The following is a 23196-nucleotide window of genomic DNA, read 5'->3' on the forward strand; positions in this document are numbered from 1 at the left end:
ATTGAAGGTTTATTTGAATCATTATACCTACAACTCAAATTATTGTACTAGAGGCAAAAGCTATTGATTAAAAAACTTTGTCTCATATTGGTTTTTGTCTGTTCATATTGTTTATAATCATAGAAGTTTTTTCTGGTCTTGATATCTATGAATATCTTATCTTTGTTTTGGATATTGCAGCTGAAATGAACTCCAAATCCTAAGCATATTTAGTCATCCATTTAGAAGCAGAAGACTGAGGTCCTTCTTTTATTTTATCTGTGTATTTTTTCTTTTATTTGAAAGATATTTGGTGTAAATTAAATATTTTGGTACTTACTTTTTTTGTAATTTGTCGTATAGCAGATTAAATCCTATTCTGATCAGATCCCATAAGAAAATTTAAATGTATAACTCCTTGCCAAGAAAAAGTTAAGTTACATGATGGAGAAAAAGTAGGAAGCATTTCCTGAGCATTCTGTTTTGCAGTTTACAATTAACTTTAGCAGACAGGGTTATGGAATGTGCAAAATTAGAATGGAATTCACTGTAATTCATAAGAAACTTACCATATCTCAACTCTTGGTGAAATCATTTAAATGTAAAACAGTTTTGTAGGTATTTCATAAGAAAAGAAATTCTTCCCCAATTGTACAAAACACAAACTTTGCTTAGGAAAGAGAGCTGTATGCATTTGTATGTGTAGCTGAAACAGCTTTGAGGAATGGGAAATTTTTGTTGCGGCTCCTATGAGTGAATTTTGCTTTCTATTTTTGACGCATAAACAAATATCGACTGTTTCTGTTCTCGGTAAGGGGGTAGCCCTGGAAGAGGCGGCATGGTCTCAGCTGTGAGGCAGTGGGTGTGAGTGCCCCTCAGCAGGTGTGCAGGAAGCACCAAGCTGAGTGGTGCACTTGGGGTGCCTGAGGGGACGGGATGCCATCCAGGACCAGGCCAAGTGTGAGAAGTGTGTCTGTGGGAATTTCCTCAGGCTCAGCAAAGCCAAGTACAGGGTCCTGCACCTGCCTGTGGGCCGCCCCCAGTGCCAACACAGGCTGGGTGAGGAAAGGCTTGGAGGCAGCCCCTGCAGAGGGCTGGGGGTGCCTAGAGATGAGGAGCTGGACACGAGCCAGCAATGGGAGTTTGCAGCCCAGAAAGCCAATTGTGTGCTGGGCTGCATCCAAAGCAGCATGGGCAGCAGGGCAAGGGGGGAAATTCTATCCTCTTCTCCATTCTTGGGATCCCCACCTGCAGCTCTGTGTCCAGCTCTGGGGCACTCAGCACAAAAAAGGGGATGCAAGACCTCTCTGTGAGGAAGGGCTGAGAGTTGGAGTTGTTCAGCCTGGAGGAAAGAGAGATTTGGGGAGAGCTTATTGTGGCCTTTCAGTGCCTGAAGGGAGCAGACTTTTTAGCAGAACCTGCTGCAATAGAAGAAAAGGTAATGGTTTCAATATAACAGAAGGCTGTTTAGAATACAGATAAGGAGTTTTTTTTTACCATGAGCATGGTGAAACAGTGGAACAGGTTGCCCAGAGAGGTGATAGATGCCCCAACCCTGGAAAAATTCAAGGTCCAACCAGACAGGGCTCTGCAAAACCTGATCTAGGTGCTCATTGCAGGGTTGGTTGGGCAAAATGACCTTGAAAATTTGTCCCTATCCAAACTATTGTATGATTCTGTGAAAATCACATAAAATGAAATACATGTAGGAATATAATAGGAAATCTGTTCATGCCTAGGAAATTTCAGTATACTGGAAAGAATTAATTTGCCATGTAATAATTGCTTTGGCTTTTATAATTGAGAGCCAGCCATATTTTGTAGTTTAAATGTCCAAGCAAACACTCTAGTGATTTGTTCTTGCTTTTCCTAATTCTGTTCTTGAAGGAAATTTTTAATAATTGTGTGGGCTGCAGCAAATGCAGGACTTCACTTATAATGATTTTCTTATTCCACAAAAAACACATTGAATCCATAGTATTTTTCATCTATCATATGATGACTCAACTATTAAAATATAACTTAAGCCTTACAAGGATTTGGAGATAGAGCTTTTATTGCTAGCTTAGATGTTTCTCAGGTTTCTTTGTGAAACATAGCAATGATCTTACCATTAGCTTCAGATGCAGTGATAAACATTTCAGAGGCAGGGTGTTTTTCACTCCAGCCATGTTTCATAAAAGTTTATAGGGAGCAGAGTGAGGAAAGCAGCTGGATGAAAAAGAGCTGGAAGGTTTATGGTTGCTAGTAAGGATCCTCCCCTTCCCTGTCTAACCACATCCTTTGGATTGGAGTAACAACTGTGGGAACTCCTGGAAGTGGAGCAGAGGGATGTGTCTCTCACAGTTTCAACAATGTGATCCAAAGTTATCGTTCTCTAATTGCAAATGGATCTGACATTTAGCATTATTAAGCTTCATTTTATTGCTTTTCATTTAGGTCCCTGAATCCATTTAGCAAGCTGTGATTAATTTTCAGAGTTACCCACAGTCAGTAATTAAAAAGAAACTTTATATCCATATAATAGACAGGAATGTACTTTAACACTACTTAGGAGTTTTAATAAGGCAAAATATAAGAGCAAATATTTTATTTAACAACTGTCCAATAATACTGCAGGAAAAACTTCTTGATATAAGCACATCTCGCCACATGCACCTTTCTGCTTGAGGGGAGCCTCTTATTCCAGTGAAGTGATGAAAGCTGTGACCAGGTTTATATGTTTGCCAGGATCAGTATTTCCTTAAGTTTCTAGAAATAAAAAGTGGATTCCTGCACTGGAGTTGGGTAAAACAGATGTCAATAAAGAGAATCTATGAGAAGAAGCTGCTCTGGACCTTCTTGTTACAGTTGCAATATCACATTACACAACTTTTATGTAACTCCTGGCTGTACTCTCTAATAGAAATTATCCTTCATGCTTTACTTTAATTTTCTAAGCTCTGCATATGTACAGTACAGAGTGTACTTTCATTCATATGCCAAAGATCTGCAGCCAAATCATTTACTATCAGCATAAGACTATTTTAATAATTTAAGCCCTTAATCTTCTCGATTAGTTTCTCTTGCACACACACTCTTTGTCTTACTGACTTTTTAGTTGTCTGGGAATTGCTATGCACGCAATCTGATTTCAGCATAAAAATGCTATTTATTTGTAAAAATGCTTTTTTAAAAATAGTGGTATGTAATGTATTCCTCTAGTTATAGACTGATGGAAAGAATTATAGTAAATTTGCCATTTTCAAGAGAAAAAGTGTGATTTCTCGGTTTTCCTGCATGAGGTTTTTGAAACGAGAGTGGAGATAGGGAGCATTATTACTATAAAAGATTTTACGTCATTAAGATTTACCAAATTTAATCAGGCATATACAGTCTACTTTATCCAGGTTATCAGATCTCTTGCCCATGATCTCTTATTTTTCACTAAGCAAAATCAGACCTGCCTGTGTCTTTGACAGCCTGAAAGAGAAGGACATGTGCACTGCAGCTGCCAACAGAAACCTCAGTGAGGTTTTTCCCCCTCAGCTTTCAGCCTGTGTGTCTCTTTCCATTACTTCCTACAAAAATTAACACTTTCTGGTAGGATAAACCTGTTATTAGGGAAATAAACGTAAAAAAAATTTGAAAAATACCTGTTAAGGATCCTTGAACAATTAAATATGGAAGAGCATTTTAAAGGTATTTGACATTTTGTATGTTACCTGTTTTGATTTAATTGATCACTGTCATTGTGATATGCTGTTACAACTTGAATTATTCTTCACTATAACTTTGTTTTCTTTTACTGCAGGTTTAAGATTTTTAAGAGCCCTTAGACTGATACAGTTTTCAGAAATCTTGCAGTTTCTGAATATACTTAAAACAAGGTAAGACTTTTTCTTGGATCCTGATTTAGTTAATTGGTGACAGAATGTAAATAGCTTTGATTTGGGGCCCCCCTGCACTTGTTATCTATTCTTTAAGCCTTTTTCTGCTGATGAATGATTTGTCAGTGACAGCATCTTTTGCTATGTCATCATTTTAATTGATGCATTGTTATGTTTGAAATACCGAGCAAGGTTATGTGTTGATAAATTAAAAGCAGAATGATTTACATCGCTGTGTACTGATTAAACATTGCTTCTTCAGTCTGTGTTCTGCTGTCTTGAAAAACCTGAAATCAAAATTAATTCAATAGTATACAGTTAAAAAGTATTTTGAGAAATTCTCATTGTGGTTCTTCCAGTTTTTTTGAACTGAGGATCTTTTTTCACATCAAAAATCATTAAATTTACACTGAGCTATCTTTATATTGGGTTCATTGTCCTTAGTATTTCTTCCATATAACAATTAAAAACTTTCAATTAACCTTCTGGCTTACTGGTTCTTTGGCCTATTAATACATCAATGTTGTGCAGGAAAAGCACAGTTTTGGACAAAAGATCATTTCGAAGGAAATGAGGAGAAACCTTCCCATGCCTTGCAGTTGAAGACACATTGTTTTTCATCATTCTCTAAAAGGCTGCAGGGGAAGTATTGACCACAGCTTCCAATAATTACTGTAAAATCAATTCCATTTTGAAAACTTCCCCTCTCTGCAGCGATTGCTATAGATCTGTGAAGGCTTTATATGCAGGTAAATCCATTCCTTGCTGTGATAATTTGTAGCAATAGGAAAATAGGTACTGAAATTTGTAGAGGTTCACAGTAAACAGCTGTTTCTTCAACCCTAAACCAACCTTGAAACTATTCTCTGTGCTGTAAAATTCTCACACTATCTGTCTTTAGTTACTGGAAGGAAGCCAATTCTGGTCAAACAAAGACATCAAAGAATGTAAGGTGAGGTCCCATAGCTCAGAATTCTCAGTATGGGAATGGAGAATAAGATTTAACATGCAGAACAACTCTGCCATAAGAAATGGCAGTCATTAGAGAAGCCCCATAAACTCAGAGATTTTGGATAAAAGCTAATAGCCCCTTCAGTACTGGGGGATTTGGTGAATTTCCAGATCCATAAATGTGCATTAATCACTTTCAAAGTACTCGGAGCTGGTTTATTTAAGATTGACCTGTTCACTGAAGTAGCCTTTCTCTGGGGCAGAATTTACTCTTATATTAGATGTCATTATCTCTGTGATTATTTATACAACTTCCAAAATATCTATAAACCTCAAATGTTGATTAGTGAAAGCCTGTAAAGTAAAACTTTCTTATATGAGTGTTTCAGTTCAATCAGGTAATTCATTTTTAGCAGTTCATACTAACATCATTTATTTAACTGAAAAATTGTCACTGCCTCAAAACAGTTTTTTATGTCTCTCCCTGTTCCTGGTAATGCAACAGAAAGTCATGTCTGCTCTCTTTGTTGCCATACTTATTAACCTGAAATGACCTGAATAATGTTCACAAAACATTTATTTTTTTTTAATGGATGTGTCAAATTAAAACAAATTAACAGAATGCAATTTGTTTTAGAAGAGTTTCTAGTTACAGCTGACATAAATTTGATTGTGTAAGTGCTTGAGGTTTCTTTTAATGATTTCTATGAGTTTAGCTTTTAGAAAGCAGCAATCTAGAAAATTCATTTATTACTGCTACCTTTAATGAGAAATTTTCAGTGTATTCTGAAGGTATCATCGTTACTGCAGTTCACATGCTGCACACATTTTCTATTTACAGTACCACAATACTCTTAAATTGAGAGCTTCTGGTTTTGAATTATTTTGCTTCCTAAAAAAATAAAGTGTGCTGAGCCCTTGTGATTGATGGACAATCTTTAAAAAATTTGTACAAGTTAGAGCAGTTAAACTAGTAGTTTAAACAAATCTAGTATTAGTTAAATAAAATTTACTTCCCTAAATTCAATCAATGATTTCAATTACATACTGTGGCCTTAGACCTTTATTATTATTTTAGAGACTTATAGAGTGTTATATGCTTTTGGCCTGCCAATGCAACATTATTTTGCTCAGGGATGGCAAAAAAATCTTCTAGAATTAAGATATTTTAGCATTTTTTGCAGTCCACTTCTAAGGTTTTAGTGAATTTTTTGACATTTTATGAATTTTGTGAACATAAAGACCAAGAGTCAATGACAGACCTTGAATTGTTGAATTGGGATAGAAAATTCAGTATATCATTACTAGCTCTGAAACTAAAGTAGGGAGAAAAAAGTACTTTTTATTATTTAAAAATTCAGCAAAAGAGAAGACTTCTCTGTTTGAGGTGATATGTATTTATATGAAAATGTATGGAACTAATTAGACCTAGGCATTTCAGTGCATTTGGCACTAATAACAAATAAAAAATGCGAAGATGAAATAATTGATAGGGTATACTGGGCAATACTATGGTTTTAATATTTAGTGCAATTGCAGGGAAATTTTCTCCTCCTTTTCTCCAGTAAGAAAAAAAATTACCGTAACCTCTAAATGAAAATTACTCCTGGAATAGACTGAGATATGAGGATTAAAGGAATGTGTATTATTTACACAGTGAGCAGAAAGGCCATTCCAAAAGCTGGATCCAGTGAAAGAAGGTGCACAATGCAAAACCAGGGACTGCAAGGAGACTAGTAAAGTGTTAGGTGATTATTCGAATATCTGAAAAAAAGCTGAGTATATTTGAAAAGATCCTGTCAGACAAAGCAAAGTTTTACAGTGGCACTTTAAGAGACTCTACTCTGCCAAGGACCCGTTAGTTTCCCTAATTTGAAATTAAATGTATTTCACTCAAGATTTTTTGTTCCCATGTTTTATGGAATTGAATTCTACAGTTTTCAGTTGAAAACTGTATTCTTTTCTAATATTTTTCAAAAAAATCTGCGGGGGCTTAAGCAGGGCTTACAGTAAGGGATTTTGCACAGATGTTGGAAAGAGCTTAAAGAGGGAGAAAATGTTTATGACTAATCCTTCATCTATATTTAGACTCTGGCAGAAACACAGGGAGTATTTCATAGGGGACAGACAAGGCACAGTGTTTAATAAATCTTCAAAAATAAAATGTACCAAACAAGTCATGAAAATAGTTACTATTAATGGGTGTTACAATGATATGAAGAGACCAACAGACACATAATTTTTTATCAGGAACATCTTGTGTTCTAAGCTCAGGTGAAGGATGATAGTCAGCCTTTGATAATGGAGCTTTGCATCAGCATCACTCCTATGATTTTGTTTAATCTGGGAACTCATTGGTTAGGGTTCTGTGCTATAAATGAATGTTACCACTAAGAAAATAGGGAGTTTAATCAACCATGGTTTAAGAAAGAGAGAAATAGGGAGTATATTGATGTTGGTGAACGCTAATGACAAGACTGCTGATATGCTATTTTATTTTTGAATACAGTATTCTTTTCGTCTGTCATATTAACCAGTCATACTCTATTTCTTGTACTCCCATGTGTCTACTAACTGTAACTTTTAAAATATCTTTTAAGGACCTGTACCAGCTAATTGTACTGGTTATTTTGTTCAGAAAAGGATTTTATTGTCCTTAAAGTGGTTATAAACAGAATCATTAATTCTACCGCAAAATTAATACTGCTAACAATGATAGTGATTTTTTTTTTCAATTTTTATAGTTTTTAATGTATTGCTTTAAGGATAATTGTGGGGTCTTTTCTGAGGTGTTATCTTCTTATAAATATTTACAAAAGCAAGAATAGGTAAGATTGTTTAAACACAGTCATACATGGACAGCAGTTCCTGATGTTACTGTTGAATATCCTTCTTAGGACAGTGATTTTTGTAAGAGAGAGAGCAGGTTTTATTTGTATTTCCTCCAGAAGATTTTAGAGTATGGTGTTTTCCTGCAAAACTGAGCGAGGTCCTTGTTTCAAAATCCCTTCTGGTTAGAATAGGGAAAATACTACTCAGTGTGACTAAAAAGCATTTGCATATGTTTTTGGTGGGTTTAAATTACACTTTTTTCTTTTTTTAGAGAAAACTGTGAGTGTGAAATATGAAATACTCTACTTTCATGTGAATTTTCCCTAAAGAGTTCCATAGGAACAAGCAGAATAATATGAAAATACTTAGGACTTTACACAGGAATTGTGAAATACCTTAGTTCTTTAATTTAAGAATCAGTTTTCTCATGTATTTTTTATGTATTTACATGTGAATAATTCGGAGTGTATAGCAGTGAAAAATGAAGAGGTGAGTGCAACTGAGAGGCAACCAGATTACCTGTGAAAAAGCATTATTTATTTCTAGTAGTTTGCTTTTGACTACTGATGTAGCTAAGGTTTCTGTTTGGCTTTCTGCTCCCATTCATTGGGACTTTCTTTTCAAGCTATCTAAATTATGAAAATATGAACTCTCCAAAGGAAAAATAACACATATTATACATAAACTTTTGAATAAGTTTTTTAGGGAATCTTCCTTTTGGGAAATAATCATCAGGTTCTTGAGTCTAAAGTTTGCAGTTGTATACAGGTACCTATAAAAAATATGTGACAAATCCTAGTCTAAGCTCCTATTTGCTTTGTTTATTTCCAGTAATTCCATCAAGCTAGTGAATCTGTGCTCTATATTTATCAGCACGTGGCTGACAGCAGCTGGGTTCATACATTTGGTGAGTGCATTTGCAAACACTTGGTTAACTTTTTCTGCCGGACCGCGGGCTCCGAGCTGCTTTAGTGCTGCTCTGGGTAGTGCCGTACCCCGTCGGTAGAGTGCAATAAGGAGGAACCCCAGCTCCCCGCGATAAGGGGCCATGCCAGGTCTCCGCAATAAGGAGCCGTGCCAGCTGCCCGCGATAAGGGGGCATGCCAGCTCCCCACAATAAAGGGGCATGCCAGCTGCCCGCGATACGGAGCCATGCCAGCTGCCCGCGATACGGAGCCATGCCAGCTGCCCGCGATAAGGAGCCGTGCCAGCTGCCCGCAATAAGGAGCCATGCCAGCTCCCCGCGATAAGGAGCCATGCCAGCTGCCCGCAATAAGGAGCCGTGCCAGCTGCCCCCAATAAGGAGCCATGCCAGCTCCCCACAATAAAGGAGCCGTGCCAGCTCCCCGCGACAAGGAGCCGTGCCAGCTCCCCGCGACAAGGAGCCGTGCCAGCTCCCCGCGATACGGAGCCATGCCAGCTCCCCGCGATAAGGGCATGGCAGCTGCCCGCGATAAGGAGCCGTGCCAGCTCCCCGCGATAAGGAGCCGTGCCAGCTCCCCGCGCTAAGGGCATGGCAGCTGCCCGCGCTGAGGCCCGCCCGTGTCCCCGAGGAGGCGGGCTGCGGCCGCGGCTGCGGCTGGGGCTCAGTCCGGCCGTGCCCCGGCGGCGGCAGCGGCGCGGGCGGGCAGCAGGGGGCGGTGTCCGCCCGGGAACGCCCGAGCGAGCCGCGCTCGGCCGGAGCGGCTCCCCCGGCTGGCTGCGCACCAAAGCTGCATCCAGCTGGGCAGGAGCGCGTTCCAACTCCTTCTCTTCTTGCGGTGTCAGTCGTCTCATGTTCGCCCTCGTGAAGATGCACAGAGGTTTTGAGTGTTTTAATTTATGGTCTATTTCTCATTCACGTCGAGTCGTATTTTTACACTCCTCTGAGCAAATGTAGCGTTTTGATCTAAAAACAATACCTTTTTTTCCTAGTTTTTACCAAACAGCACAACACCCCTTAAATACTACATCTAGAGCAGGGGAATGCTGTTTTCTAGGATTTTTCCTTTGCTTTCAACAAAAGCTTTTCTATTCCACTGTAGGAATACTCCAACTTCTTACTATGAAGGAAATTTTAGATGGCACACTCCTTTCCCACTGACAAATCTATAATTTTATCTTTATGGTGACCGGCTTTTTGAAAAGGTAGTAGCATTCCACTAAAGGTGCCAGTAATGCCTTCAATGGAAACATAATCTTTAAAAAAAAACCTGAGGAATGTAATTGCATAAAAATTAAGATTTACTCTGAAAATATTCTGAACACATTTTTATAAATGAACTTACCAAACTACATGAGTAAGTTACATTATTTAGTGGTGCCTGGAAAAGATACTTCCCATAAACGATCTGAGTAGCAAGGCTGTATATACTGGCACAAGAACTGCAGTGTTCTATTTGGCACAGGGTCAGGTTCTGTATTTGATGAAAATAAATCACAGGAAAGCACTCAGAGTTTGTATTATATGCCAAATATATATCTATATACACACAAAGGCACATGCATATATGGGTAGAGTTAATTTGAGGTTAATTAGAGTCAGTTATAATTAATATAATTCATTATATGTTTTCTTGTACATTGTAGGTGGAGAACTCAGGGGATCCATGGGAAAATTTCCAAAATAATCAACCGCTAACATACTGGGAATGTGTTTATTTGCTGATGGTTACAATGTCCACCGTTGGCTATGGAGATGTTTATGCAAAAACAACCCTTGGTCGCCTTTTCATGGTCTTCTTCATCCTTGGGGGATTGGTAAAAATTCTTCTTTATGTTCTTCTTAGTACTCCAGTTACCTTAAAACTTGATCCTCTATATCTCAATGTTGTAATTAAGGGAACAATAATATCTGGATTATTAAACAAAAATTAATTATAAAACATTAAAATATGTTTAATATGCATTTTTTCCTGTAGATAAATATTTTGGTAGAGCTTGTCAAATTAGTCCAGAATTAGTCCGGAATTAGAATTTTTCAAATCCATTAAAATGATTAATGCATGTGAATACATGAAGTGCCTTAATATTTCAACATAGAATGTTATTTGTAGTCCTCTACTTCTTAGTGACTGGCTGTAGAGCATTTCTGGAGGTTGCTATTGATATTTAAAGGCACTTTGCGGTTTCAGAGGTCCTACCCACCCTTCTGTGTTCCTTCCCAGAATTCCAACAAACACTGTGGCTTTGGACTGCCTTAAAGAGCAGCTTGCCTGATCCAGATGATGGCAAACCACACTCCCTTTAATTTCAAACATCCTTTCATGTCATGTAGTACAATTTTAGCTCACAATTTATCACATTAATTGTGAGCTTATCCTTTTATAACACCAATTTCTCATGTTCTTTGTCCTGTATGTGAATAGCGCCCAAGTTACTATCTGTCTTGCCGACTTTTCCATTATTTGTCAGTGCTAGTAATATTACACCTGTTGCAATGTTCTCTGAACTAGCCAAGTTTATTTTAGTATTTACCCTGCACAAGGTGAATGCTATGTGGGTGACTTGTAATGTCTATTGTGCCCATGCACACATTTGTATATTGTTACCTTACCCTCGTCCATTGGTTTCACATATACATACATCTCACAGAGGTGCTGTGTATATAACCAAGGTTATGAATGCCATATATTGGACACACACAGATATGTATGAGCATTACGTATATGCATTCTCATCTCTGTTTATTGACATGTGAAGACTAAGATCATGTCAAATGGCAGTAGCTCTTCGAAGTATCCAGCCACAAGGAAGCTGTTTGTTGGACAAAACATGGCAGAATAATTTTTATTTTCTCCTCAAAACCTTTTTTCTATCACATGTTATTCCAATCCTTCTAAACCCAAGAACTTTTGGAAAAGTTTTTTTGGGGGGCGGGGGGGGGTGATTTTTTTGTTTCTTGATGGGGACATGACCCCTGATTTAATCTTTTTTTTTTTTTTTCTTTTAAATTCTTAGAATGGGGGGGAAAGTCTGTATTTTAAAACAGAAATGTGACAGTAATGATAATACTTGGCTTTGGTTTTTTTTACAGTGGGGCTTGGATAGGTTTTTTCCCCCTCCCTTCTTCAGGAACAAATAGACAAAACTGGTTTTTGTGACTAGATACAAGTTTGAAGTAATTTTGTTCTTGTTTTGTTTTACATGTCCATTTTTCCTCTTTTGACCATTTTCTTTATTTATAAGGTGTGTACCTTCTCCAATATCAACTTTTACATTGAGCCTTCTTGTTTTGTTTGATAAGAAATTTTTCATTTTTTTTTAAATTTTATTTTTAAACAACTGCATAGATCTACTTCTTTTGCATTTTCAGATCTTAAAAATATATATCTTCTGAAAATATTCATCATCCCCCTTTCTTTGGCCTCTCTTTTTAGTCTTTTCTTCTGTCTCCTATCTTCTTCTTAGGCCATGTTTGCCAGCTACGTCCCTGAAATCATAGAGTTAATAGGAAACCGCAAGAAATATGGTGGTTCCTATAGTGCGGTTAGTGGAAGAAAGTAAGTATCCCAAGAGGCTCTGCTGCCTCTGCTGCAGTAGAACACTCTCTGCATGCCATTTTCTTTTTTTTTTTTGTGTTTTTGTTTCATGCATGTAGGCAATGTTTGCTCGCTACGTGCCAGAAATTGCTGCTCTCATCCTTAATCGGAAGAAATACGGCGGAACTTTTAACTCAACCCGAGGCAGAAAGTAAGTCCAAAAAGACCAGGTGTGGCTGTGGGACTCTAAAGAGCCCCTGAAGGTGGTAACAGCTGACTCACAGCTTGCAAGGCTGTGTTCTTTGACATCAGATGTTACCACTGGAGAGTTATCACACTGTAATTAGAGACCTGGGCTGTGCTATGGTACAAGTCACAACATTTTGTCCCTTCTTCAAGAGAGCCTGGATTCCACTCAGAGTACACTGACACACCTTGTAAAAAGTACTGCTGTTACACATGCAGTTCACTTCTGCAGCAAGGGTGAATTGTCACTCCACCATTTTGGGCATCAGAATATCGTGAGGTTTGTCTCTTAACTAAGTGACCATGATAATTGGCATGATCTTCAGACAACTCAGTTCTTGAGAAAACTTTGTTTTACTGGATGCAAAATAGGAGATAATATTTACCAGTTTGTTTGGTTGGACTGACTATGTAAGAAGTCTAAGAGCCTTTTTTCTCCATGTTCAACCAGCAGATTCAGATCTCATACAACTTTTTCTGACCTTCCATGGGTATTGCAAACTCTCATGAGTTTAGAATCTGTGACCAGGGATTTTAAAGCAATTCTCTTCCCTGTATCACATTAAGCATATCTGAAGAAGAGCAGGCAGTAACCTTAATATCAAAACAGTATGGTAAAAAACCCAAACCTACTATTTTTACCTGGTGGCAAAGGTTACATTTTATTGGACCACATTACCTCATTACATTTCTATTGAAAGCCTGCTTGTTTTTTTGACCAAGTTAAAGCTAGCTCTTTCTGGCATTCCCAGCTCTGGGACATGCTGAGATAAAGCCTTTACTGAGCTAGCTGTCCTTGGCCATATAGAGAGATACAGCACAATATCACTTTTATTGTTGCCATCCTTCATTTCATTACATACCATTGTGACATCCACTGGTAGAGTATATTTGCCCCAAAAGCCTCGTCATACAGAGAGTCCTTTTCATATGATAAAGTACTGCAAGAAATTTATTTAATGAATTGTTCTTCCTACTTTAAGGAAGATATTTTTTACTTTGTTCCTTTCAAATCATCACCCATGCAACATATTGTTGAAGTGGATTATGGGTTTGTTGCTCCTCTCTGTATAGCACAAAGACTGTAAATGTCCCAGAGAGCTAATTCTAGAGCACTTTTTTGTATCACTGTTTAGATAAATCAAAGTTTTAAAAGTAAATGTAACTATACTATTTTTTGTTCAATAATACTTAAGCAATTAGATAGGAAACTTCAATATGTGCATTTATTGAGATACCCTCAAATGTCTTAGGTAAACTGTGAACACTGATGTTGGAAACTTTCATCACTTACCTAGACAAACTAAATGCCTTGATTTAGTTCTGGGAATGAGTAGTATTGTTAATTTCCCAAAATATTTATTTGTCACAGAGGCCAGAACAGTTTCATATTTATATTCATACTTGTTTTCTCAAAAGAAGTTTTTCAAACTCAGAACGTATCTCTCTGTTTTCAGAGCTCTAAAAGAGTTATAGCAGAGGGGAATATGGTTAAAAACCTGTTTTGCACACAGGGTTTGTTCCTCCCCTTCTACATTGTCACTAGTACCCAGCATTGCTCAGATGTCTCTAAATTTGGACCTGATCTTCAGTCAGAACCCCACATCCTGAAAAGCTCAGCTTCAGATTACAGGCTTCTGCTAGCTTTGGGGCGTGCTTAATTTTATTTTTTCACTTTTTTTTTTTTTGGTCTTTCTTTGTATGCACTGTCTGTTTGTTTTTATCTCACTCTGTCAGTGCTTTCTCTGCTGATCTCTACTGCTCATATAATTTATTGCTTGAAATTCATCTCTGTCATCAGCATAAAAACTGTTCAATTTACTTTTTGCATTGTTTTCTGGTTCAATTATTAATTACTAAGTAGTTTAAAGATGTCCTTTGCTCATGTGGGTCTTTCATCAGAGAATCTAAGCTTGAGAACTGCACAGTAAAAAGCCATTAGGACCCCTTGTTTGATGTTGCTTTTGCAGTCAGTAGAACAAGATTGATGAAATGTTATGTTTGGCCAAAATTGAAGTTTTCATTTGGAATTCAGTGTTGAGAGAATGGATTGTCAGAACCAATAAGTTTCCTTTGCTTGGGATATGGGCATGTGGTAGTAATTAGCAGTATAAGGTCTTTAGTTGAGCAACCAAGCATAGATTCTGGCAGCAAAAATAATGAGAAACTACTGTTGTTCTTTTTCTAATGTCAGAAAGTTTCCAGATTAAATACATTTCCAATATGAAAACAGCTGAATTTTGGTGAAAGATATAGTTTCAGCCCTTGAAACAGAAAATGTGTGTACTTTTTAACTCTGTACAAAATACATTATGATCCCAGTACATGGATTCTGCTTTGTTACATCTCTATATCTGTTTATACATTGTCGTGCTTTGTTACAACTATATATTTGTTTATATATTGTCATGGTTTAACCCCAGCTAGCAGCCATGCCAGGAAACAGCACAACATGTTGCCTCCTAAACTCAGTGTGTAATAACATGATTATTAAACATTTAGGTCAGAAATTAAAACCAGTGTATGATTATGTATGTTGTTTTGAGTTTTATACCAAGTGAGTTTAATACTACGGAGAGCCTTGCCATGGAATTGTAACTATAAAGGAGCTAGAACGTAGGCATAAAAATTATTGATACAAACTTCACTAACTAAAGAAGAGAAATAACAAACATCAAATTTGAGCTTACATTTCATTTTGCTTTTCAGCCAATGAAGTCCCCAGAGGATCATAAACTATACAGGATTCATTTTGCATAATAAAGAACCTTATTTTTGGTTTAGATGAGACCCATACATAGAAACTTTAGAAATAAAAGTAGTTTGTAGACTGTTATCACTGGTTAAACTTACTAGATAATAGGTTCATTTAGTTGTGAAAGTCCAAAGGGAATTTTTTAGATTTTAAATTGAGTTATAATTTCTGCTTTATAATATTATTGTAAAGAGACTTCTAAGAAACAGGAATGTCTTCATAGTCTTCCATTGAAGTTTCACCTTCAGCTGTTAAATGAACAGCAGTGCTTACTGTTGCATTTATACCAAAATACCTATACCAATATATCTATACAAAATTTATTCTGTATTTACTAATTTACTTTTCAATCAAGATTGTTCTTGTTCTATTTCTGTATTTGTGTGTGCATTCAATCAGGCTGGATTTTAACTCTGTGAAATATTTTCCAGTTGAAGATATTAATTTATCATAAATCAGCATGCACAAAGCTTTAGAAAGCATATGGAAAGAACATTTGTAAACCGATGAACTCAGCCTGGATAACTTCCTGAATTTTTCAGTCTTTACATTGAATTAATGACTTCTAATTCCACGGACTAAATTATTTTGTATTTTTTATGCAATCCTGCTATCAAATCCGATGCAAAGTCTTTGTGGGGGCAGGAGGCAGAAGGCGGCTTTGCGTGAGCGGCTGTGGCGGAGCGAGCCCCGAGCGGGCTGAGCAGGGAGCTTGGGCCGGAGGAGCCGCTGCGCGCCCTTCCCGCCCGACCCGTTCTGGGCCCTGCGTGTTTGTGTAGACTGCTTGCTTTGTCACCATTGCACACGTTCATGCTAGACTTCATTACAGATTTAAAAGATGTAAAAATGAGTTATCCAGAGGCATTGTTGTAGTTAATATGTAAGATTAAAAATGCCTTTTAATGGAATCACGGTCCTTTACTGTAAAAGGTATTAGAACCTCCTGTTTCTCTTCTCTCATGGTCTGCTCTGTTTCCCAGAGATTTCTACAGATTTCTTAAATTTACAAGCCATAAATTACCAAATCATCAACATATCAACACGAATAATCATCTGTTAGAAATTCCTTCCAGAAGGAAACATGGGATTCAATAACTAAAATTCACAGAGGAAAATAAAAACTGTAGACAGATAGATATGGTAAACAGAAAGAAAAACAGATAATTCAAGTTGACAGGTCATATTGAACTCATTAGACATTTGAATTTCATTACAAATTAGAAAAAAGAAAAGTTTAGGCTTAACCAAAGAAAAGGTCCATTTGCTGCAGTAATGAGAGGCATAGCTCCAAAGAAAGTGACATTAAATTCTTATATTAAATAATTTGATGCAATATGTAAGATATTATTTTTTCAGTGGGATGAGAATGTAATAAGAGAATGTGACATGGATTACATTATGATCCCAAGGGTGTCTCTATTTCCCATCTGCTAGCCATTCTTCTAATCCCACTTTTTTAAATGAAATTTCACTTAGTGATAAAGAAAATCTGATGAGTGTTAAATAGACTGACAGATAGAAGAAATAGGCGAAACTTCATTTTTTCAATTTTGTGTGCATATTCAACTATATCCATTCTTTTGAAAGTAAGAAGGAAAATGTGGGAAGTGACATATAAGAACATTTTGACTTTAAAATGTATATTTGAGGTCTCATACCACATTCCACTCCTACAATAACAGCGCTTCTTTATGTTTCAAGTTGAAGTTTTAAAAGTTCCTTTTCTCTGAGTAAACTTTGAAAAACCTCTTGGGTTTGGCACCAAATAGCAGTAGATGCTGTTCAAATTTTGACCCAAGAAAGACTGAATCTGGTTTATACATCTGCTGATCTACCTTATTCTACAAACTGTAAAGTATATGGCATTCCAGGCTGTGTAATGTGAGATGGCAGAAGTGATGAATTGTTCAGCAAGTTTTAGAGACTTGCTTTCAATCAGGTTCTGTTGCAGAAAATTGCTCGTGACATTTTGGGATTATTTTTGTGGAAAGAAATGCACTGGCTCAGTTCATGGATGAAATGCTCAAAAGTATGAAGATCCTTTCCTAACCTCCTGCATTGCTTACAAAGGATTTAATTATTTTTTGACTCATTGAGCACTTAAAAAACATGTAAGGTGATTTGAAAATGAGTAATAATGGGAGAAAACAATGTATTTATTAGAAACTACTTTCAGTTGAATTCATAAGTAAAAACAGGATGGCTTGTGTGTGTGGTATCTGCCCCACAAAATGTTACAAAAATGAAATCCAGGGTTTGGAGGGATTGGGACAGTCAGTTAAGGTCTGTTTGCAAGCGAGATGCTAATGCTGGAGGTGTAGATTGCCCCTGCATTTAACTGTAAGCTTTCCAGTATGGGCTCCCTGTGCATGCTCTTCAGTAGTTTTTTCCTTCTGTTTATAGTAAACTGCTCACTTTTGTCTTCTGGTGATAGACATGTGTTGTGCCTAAGTGTTGTGGTATTTTTCATAAAAGCAGAAATACTCTAAATAATATTGCCATTCAGACTGAATGAAAGAATGAATATTCATTTTAAGCTGTAGTGGAAGTCCCCACTAATCCAGACCCTATAAGAAACAAATCACTGTACTTTCACTTTATTATGGCTGATTTGGAGGTGTGCATCAGAGAAAGAATATTAACTTTTTAATTGGTTTATAGAGAAACATTGCAAAATTCCTTAGGTCATGATCATAAAAATGCAAGATAAGTTCATCTAGCTGTAGCTGAGCAAAGTTTAAACAAAGCAGGCCAGAGTGAGTCATGCAGGATAGCATGCCATTGCAAACAGACTTGGATGAAAGCTCTAATGTGTCGTTTAAACAAAGAAGTGTGCTATTTATCCTGGATTAAAGGAGCTGAAATGCACTCTTGTATTGGTCACAAAGTGACTTAATATTTGCATCAGATGAAATTTCAAATGCCTGACATGAACAATTTCCTGTTTGTGTTAATCTGCTGTAGGATCCAGTAGGGTTCCAGTGATCCACATACTGTGCACCACATACTGAATGGAGCTTTCTGAGGGCTTCCTGGTATTACCTGATCCCTTTTTCTTTATTCATGAATTAAGGGAGAATCCAAAGGCACGGAACCTGGTGGAAAGAAAAGATATTTCATGTCAGAATTAAGCACATCAGCAGCACAAACACACTCTGGTTCCTAAATAGCTGACAGTTGAAGCTATCATGTCCAATTTACAGAAATTAAAGGTACCTGAGATATGTTTTCACATACTTCAATTACATCTCCTCTGACAGTATGGCCATATGCTTGTGCATTTTTAATGTTCACACATATTTTAGTTTCTGCAACACTTCCTGGTAACTACAACACTTTTTTTGATTTTTAGTCCTTCAGGAATAAAGAGAATAATAAAAATCCACTTTTGAACAGTTGCAGGAGAAAAAAATTATAAACTTGCTTGGCAGTCAGTTTGCTATATCCTTTAATATACTCTGTTTGTCTCCTTTAAACTAGGAGATTTACAGAGCCTGATGGGAGAATCAGATTGAGAAATTAGCTTACACTTTAATGATTTTTCTACTGTACACGTTGGCTTCGTAAGAGATCATTAGAGGACCGTCATGTTTGGGCTCAAGTCTTCTGTGAAAAAGAAAGGGAAGCACTTCAGATTGTGGCTGCAGAGCACTTACTACTCTAACAGAGTTAATCTGAGAGGGCAGTTTATGTTGAAATAAGAGAAAGTCACAAAAACACACACGAAGTTTTGAGCTGAATTATCAGAATCCTGAGTAATGTTTGGTAAATCATGAAAAGCACAACCATCTAGAAATGTACTGTAAACCGGTATGTTTAAGAGTGCATATCACTGATAGATAAACAAGCAGACCACATATACAGTCTCTGTTGACATTTTTGGACTTTTTTTTTTATCAAGAAAACATGACTGACATCCATCATTTCTTTGAGAAAAACCTGTTGGACTTTAAAAGCTGCTGCCTGCTTCAAACAGAGCAGCCTGTTGTTGGTATATAAAGAGTTTAGATGGTCAGTAAATGAAGGAAGGAGCAGAGTGCTAAGCAGAAATACCATGAAAAGATCTGAGCATATGTATTTGATATAAATATCATAATTTTATAGAGGCATCTAGAGCAATATGCACCCCACTTCCTTTAGTTACTTGACAAGTGAACACCAAGTATTCAACTGAATACTGAACAGAATTTTGTATTCGTTATTGTTGATTTATTGAAATAGACTAGTTGAGTAAGTCTTTTCAGGTTCTTTATACTTATTCCAGTAAAATGGATGTTTTTTGCAAAATAAACAGGCTAAAGATTTGCATTTTGTATTGTGTCCTGTGAAGGAAGAACCATGCAAAGATCCTTTTTTAAGAATCCCATTCAGAGTGGATCTGTTTTCATTTACAGTGCTATTTACATGGTTTAAGTGTATGTTCTCAATTATCTCATGCCAAAAATCTAGATGTTTTAACTTTTGCTCATTTCATTGTGTTCCTTACTGAAACAGTTTGTCTCCATAGTAGCTTTGCATTTTCTGTCTCCATTTTTGTTTACCTTATAAGAAGCTGGAGGATTTTTAGTAAATTCATCATTATGTCAATACTAGGTTGGGAAAAATTAGTTATCATAGAGAATTCCAATTATGTAGAATCACAGTTCAAATCAACTGTGTACATCTGTGCGAGTTCTTCATATTTGAAATGTTTTCATATTTTTTCATATTTCTCAAATTCATTTTGAGAATGCTAAATATATATGGAGAGGATGAATTAGCCTATCTTTGTTGATAGAATATGGCTCCTGATAAGCTTTTGATTCTTTGTAAAAGGTTTATTTTGCAGCCTCACAATCATACAGTATGGATTCCCACTGGTATATTAAACCAGTTTCATATCTGATATGTGTACCAATGACAACACCTACTTAAAAAAATCTTTGTCCTCCCAAATACCTATCACTAATAAAAATGTCTAAATTCTTAAATAATGTTTTTCAGTATGGCAAAGGAATTTACAGATTTTATTTTTAAAGAGTAAATAAAAGAAATAATAATAATGTACTGAGGTTTTTCAGAAAGAAAAGCTTAATGCAGAAGTTAGATATTTCTCTTGACCAAATGAACTTAATTGTGTGTCTTTCTACTAACCAACTCTTTTGCAGAAAACAAAAGACATCCACTATGTTGGCTTTACTTTCTCAGTGCATGAAAAAAATGAGTGTTTAAAAAAAATTGAAAAGTGAATACAATGGTTACTAAAACAAACAGAGGAAGTTATAAATCTTCAAATCATATACAGGACAGATTGGAACATTATAAGTTCCAATATAAACTCTTCAAGTTTTCTTAAATAATATACCTAATAACTCTCTATGGGCAAGTAGGAAATCTGTTTTCAATTTCTTTTACTTCTAAGCAAAAATATGACTTATGTTAAAGGAGCATTGTTTTGGTGGGAGTTTTCAACCAAAATTTAATGCAAGTATCTTGTCAGAAAATATTCTTTGAAATCCAGGAGGTTTTGTTGCAGTCACTGTTTAGGACATTGCCATGCACTGTATAAGAATAGCAAAGAAGAGAAGAATAGATTGTGTCCAGCTCCAAATCAGAGTATAAAAGGAAACCACAGTGCAGATGCCTTTTAACACTCCAAAACCAATTAGTCCTGATACCCAAATGCAAGAGTTTTTGGCAGCCAAATTTTTTTATTTTCCCTGGAGCAGATTGCTGTGAGTCCCTACTCAGGGAGCGTCATAACAGGATTGTACCAAATGCACCTGCTTGTAGCAGGAGCTTTTTGTAGCAAATACCCTCTGGAGCTATCTGAGGGCATGAATTACCTTGTAATCTTTTGATTCTCTGATTGATAATTTCTTCTGCTATACAATATTTTGGGTTGCACAGCCATACTTTTAAAATGTGGACTCTAATTAAAAAAAAATGACAGAGAAGTACCCACATGAAGTGAAATCAGCCAGGGAGGTAATAAATTTTCTCCATGGGAATGCAGTGTATCAGGAGAGCATTCAGTAAGAGACCCAGCTAAAGCTAAAAGCACTGGATCTGTACAAAGAACCTCCCCTACAATCAGGAATTATTTCTGCTATCAAAAGCTATAAGCTATCCAGATGGAAAGTTCAATTTCTTAATTAGGAATAGATAGAGATATTTGAAGAAAATAATACCCATAGTTCAAAATCAGTCGTCTTGGAAAACATGCACAGACAGTATAAGGAATACAAATTTTTATTTTTAGATGCTATTTATAATTTCCCTGGGACTTGGTGAGTTTTTGATGCTATATGGGTTTATAGTCAGGAAAAGTCTGGAATACCACCAGACAGAAAGAACTTGCCTGTATGTTAGTGTAATGTAGTGTACCAAACAGTCCGTTCAGAGTTCACATCAAGTAAACTACTAAGGTTTTAAATATCTCTTCAGAATCTGAAGCTTCCTGAGGTTTTCCATTGCTGCTTTATGCGTAACAATGCACTGTCACCCCTGCACACCTCTGGCAGCTCAGGCAGGTGACCAGCAGGGAAGCAGGGGCAGAGTCCTGCTGGTGGGGGCAGTTCATGGTGCTCCCCTGTACCCAGCGTGCTGCAAACCCTGCCAGGCTGCCAAGCTCCCAGAGGAACCTCCAGAGCACCCCTTGGCCAAAGGAGAAAGGCTGACCTCATTTATTTTGTGTCTTGTTTTCTGATACTGTGCTTACCATCTCATAAACCAGAAAAGCTTTCACTTGTGTTTTTGTGATTTTTGTGTTTGCAGTCCAATGACATTTACTGCACCTAAAACTTATGTTTAAAAGAAAAAAAAAAAAGGCAAAGCAGAAACTATGAATAGCAAGTTTAGCAATAAACATTCATGTATCGAGTCCTATGTTAAATACAAACTAGCATGGCCAGACTCTCTTGTAAACTTGTAATTCTTGCCTGTTAATTCAAGTGAAACAATTGAAATTTTAGGTTGTTGCTATTTCTAAAATCACATTTGAGTCCTAGGGGTGTCTAAGTACTCATGTAAAAGGAGTTATCATATTTCAAAATAAATGTTTAACACACTCTGCTTTGCCAAAAAAGTGATAATAGTAAACAATGACTTTTTGTTGTAAAGTACTCCCCCTCTAGGATTTATGGTAGGAAAAAGATTTCTTGCCACTTGTGGCCTGTAATTGGAAAGCTTTGCACTACCTTCCTCGGCATACAAGTTTGCTTCAACTATAGAAAAATATTAAATCATTTTAGAGAGATTGGCTGTCATAACCCAAAAATCTAAAGAGTAAATCTGATTAGAAGAGTTAAAAATATTGAGTAAGATGTGTAAAATGAGGAAATATGACTTTGAAAGGGACTGGTTAATACAGTGCATAAACATACATATAACTGATCCTACTTATTGTTAAATGTGTTATACAACCTGGGCAAATGGCTTTACAGGTGGTAGTGTGTACATGGATGTATTTGCAGTTGCAAAAACCTTTTGTAATTTGTATTTTTCTTCTCTGACTTCGTGGAATAGGATCTAGAGAAACATCAAGAAGAGACTAATGCTGTTTTTTCTCAATAAGTTATCATTTCCATTTCTGCTTGCTTGCTTGTTTTACCTTCTTTGCAAGATTAACTCTGATTTTTCTGTAACAGGCACATAGTTGTCTGTGGTCACATAACACTTGAAAGTGTGTCGAACTTCCTGAAGGACTTCCTGCACAAGGATAGGGATGATGTCAATGTAGAAATCGTCTTTCTGCATAAGTGAGTAATCTTTCAATGTTGGTCTTATCATCTCTTACTAAAACTCATTAGGTTAAGCTGTATCTTCTGGGAAGACAGAGAATATTTAGAGTACCAAATAACCATAAGATTAATATTTGCGTTTATGTTTATTAAAAATATGTCTTGAGAAAAGGGTTTTTTCCATGCATTTTCCATAACCCTGTACTAAACATATTTGTTTCAAGCAGACAGACTTCGGACCCACTTGTATTGTCTTTCAGCTACATAGCTAAATGTATATTTGAAGTGGGGATCAGGTTATAAAATAAAAAATATTGAAATGGAAATAAATACATCCAAGATTGTTTTAGTGGTAAATATTCCTAGGGAAACTGCCAAAATAC

General features: G+C 36.6%; 1 protein-coding gene across 7 annotated transcripts in view; it reads left to right on the forward strand.

The window, feature by feature from the left end:
• KCNMA1 (potassium calcium-activated channel subfamily M alpha 1) overlaps positions 1-23196 on the forward strand; it is a 409069-nt gene that overhangs the window by 251721 nt on the left and 134152 nt on the right. For all 7 annotated transcript variants that reach the window (XM_058810475.1, XM_058810473.1, XM_058810476.1 and 4 more), the window contains 5 exons: positions 3773-3848; positions 8463-8538; positions 10200-10370; positions 12021-12112; positions 22721-22831. In XM_058810475.1, the coding sequence (XP_058666458.1) occupies positions 3773-3848; positions 8463-8538; positions 10200-10370; positions 12021-12112; positions 22721-22831 (526 nt within the window). The remainder of the gene's footprint in view (positions 1-3772; positions 3849-8462; positions 8539-10199; positions 10371-12020; positions 12113-22720; positions 22832-23196) is intronic.

Source organism: Ammospiza caudacuta, chromosome 9, assembly GCF_027887145.1.
Source record: "Ammospiza caudacuta isolate bAmmCau1 chromosome 9, bAmmCau1.pri, whole genome shotgun sequence".
NCBI lineage: Eukaryota > Metazoa > Chordata > Aves > Passeriformes > Passerellidae > Ammospiza > Ammospiza caudacuta.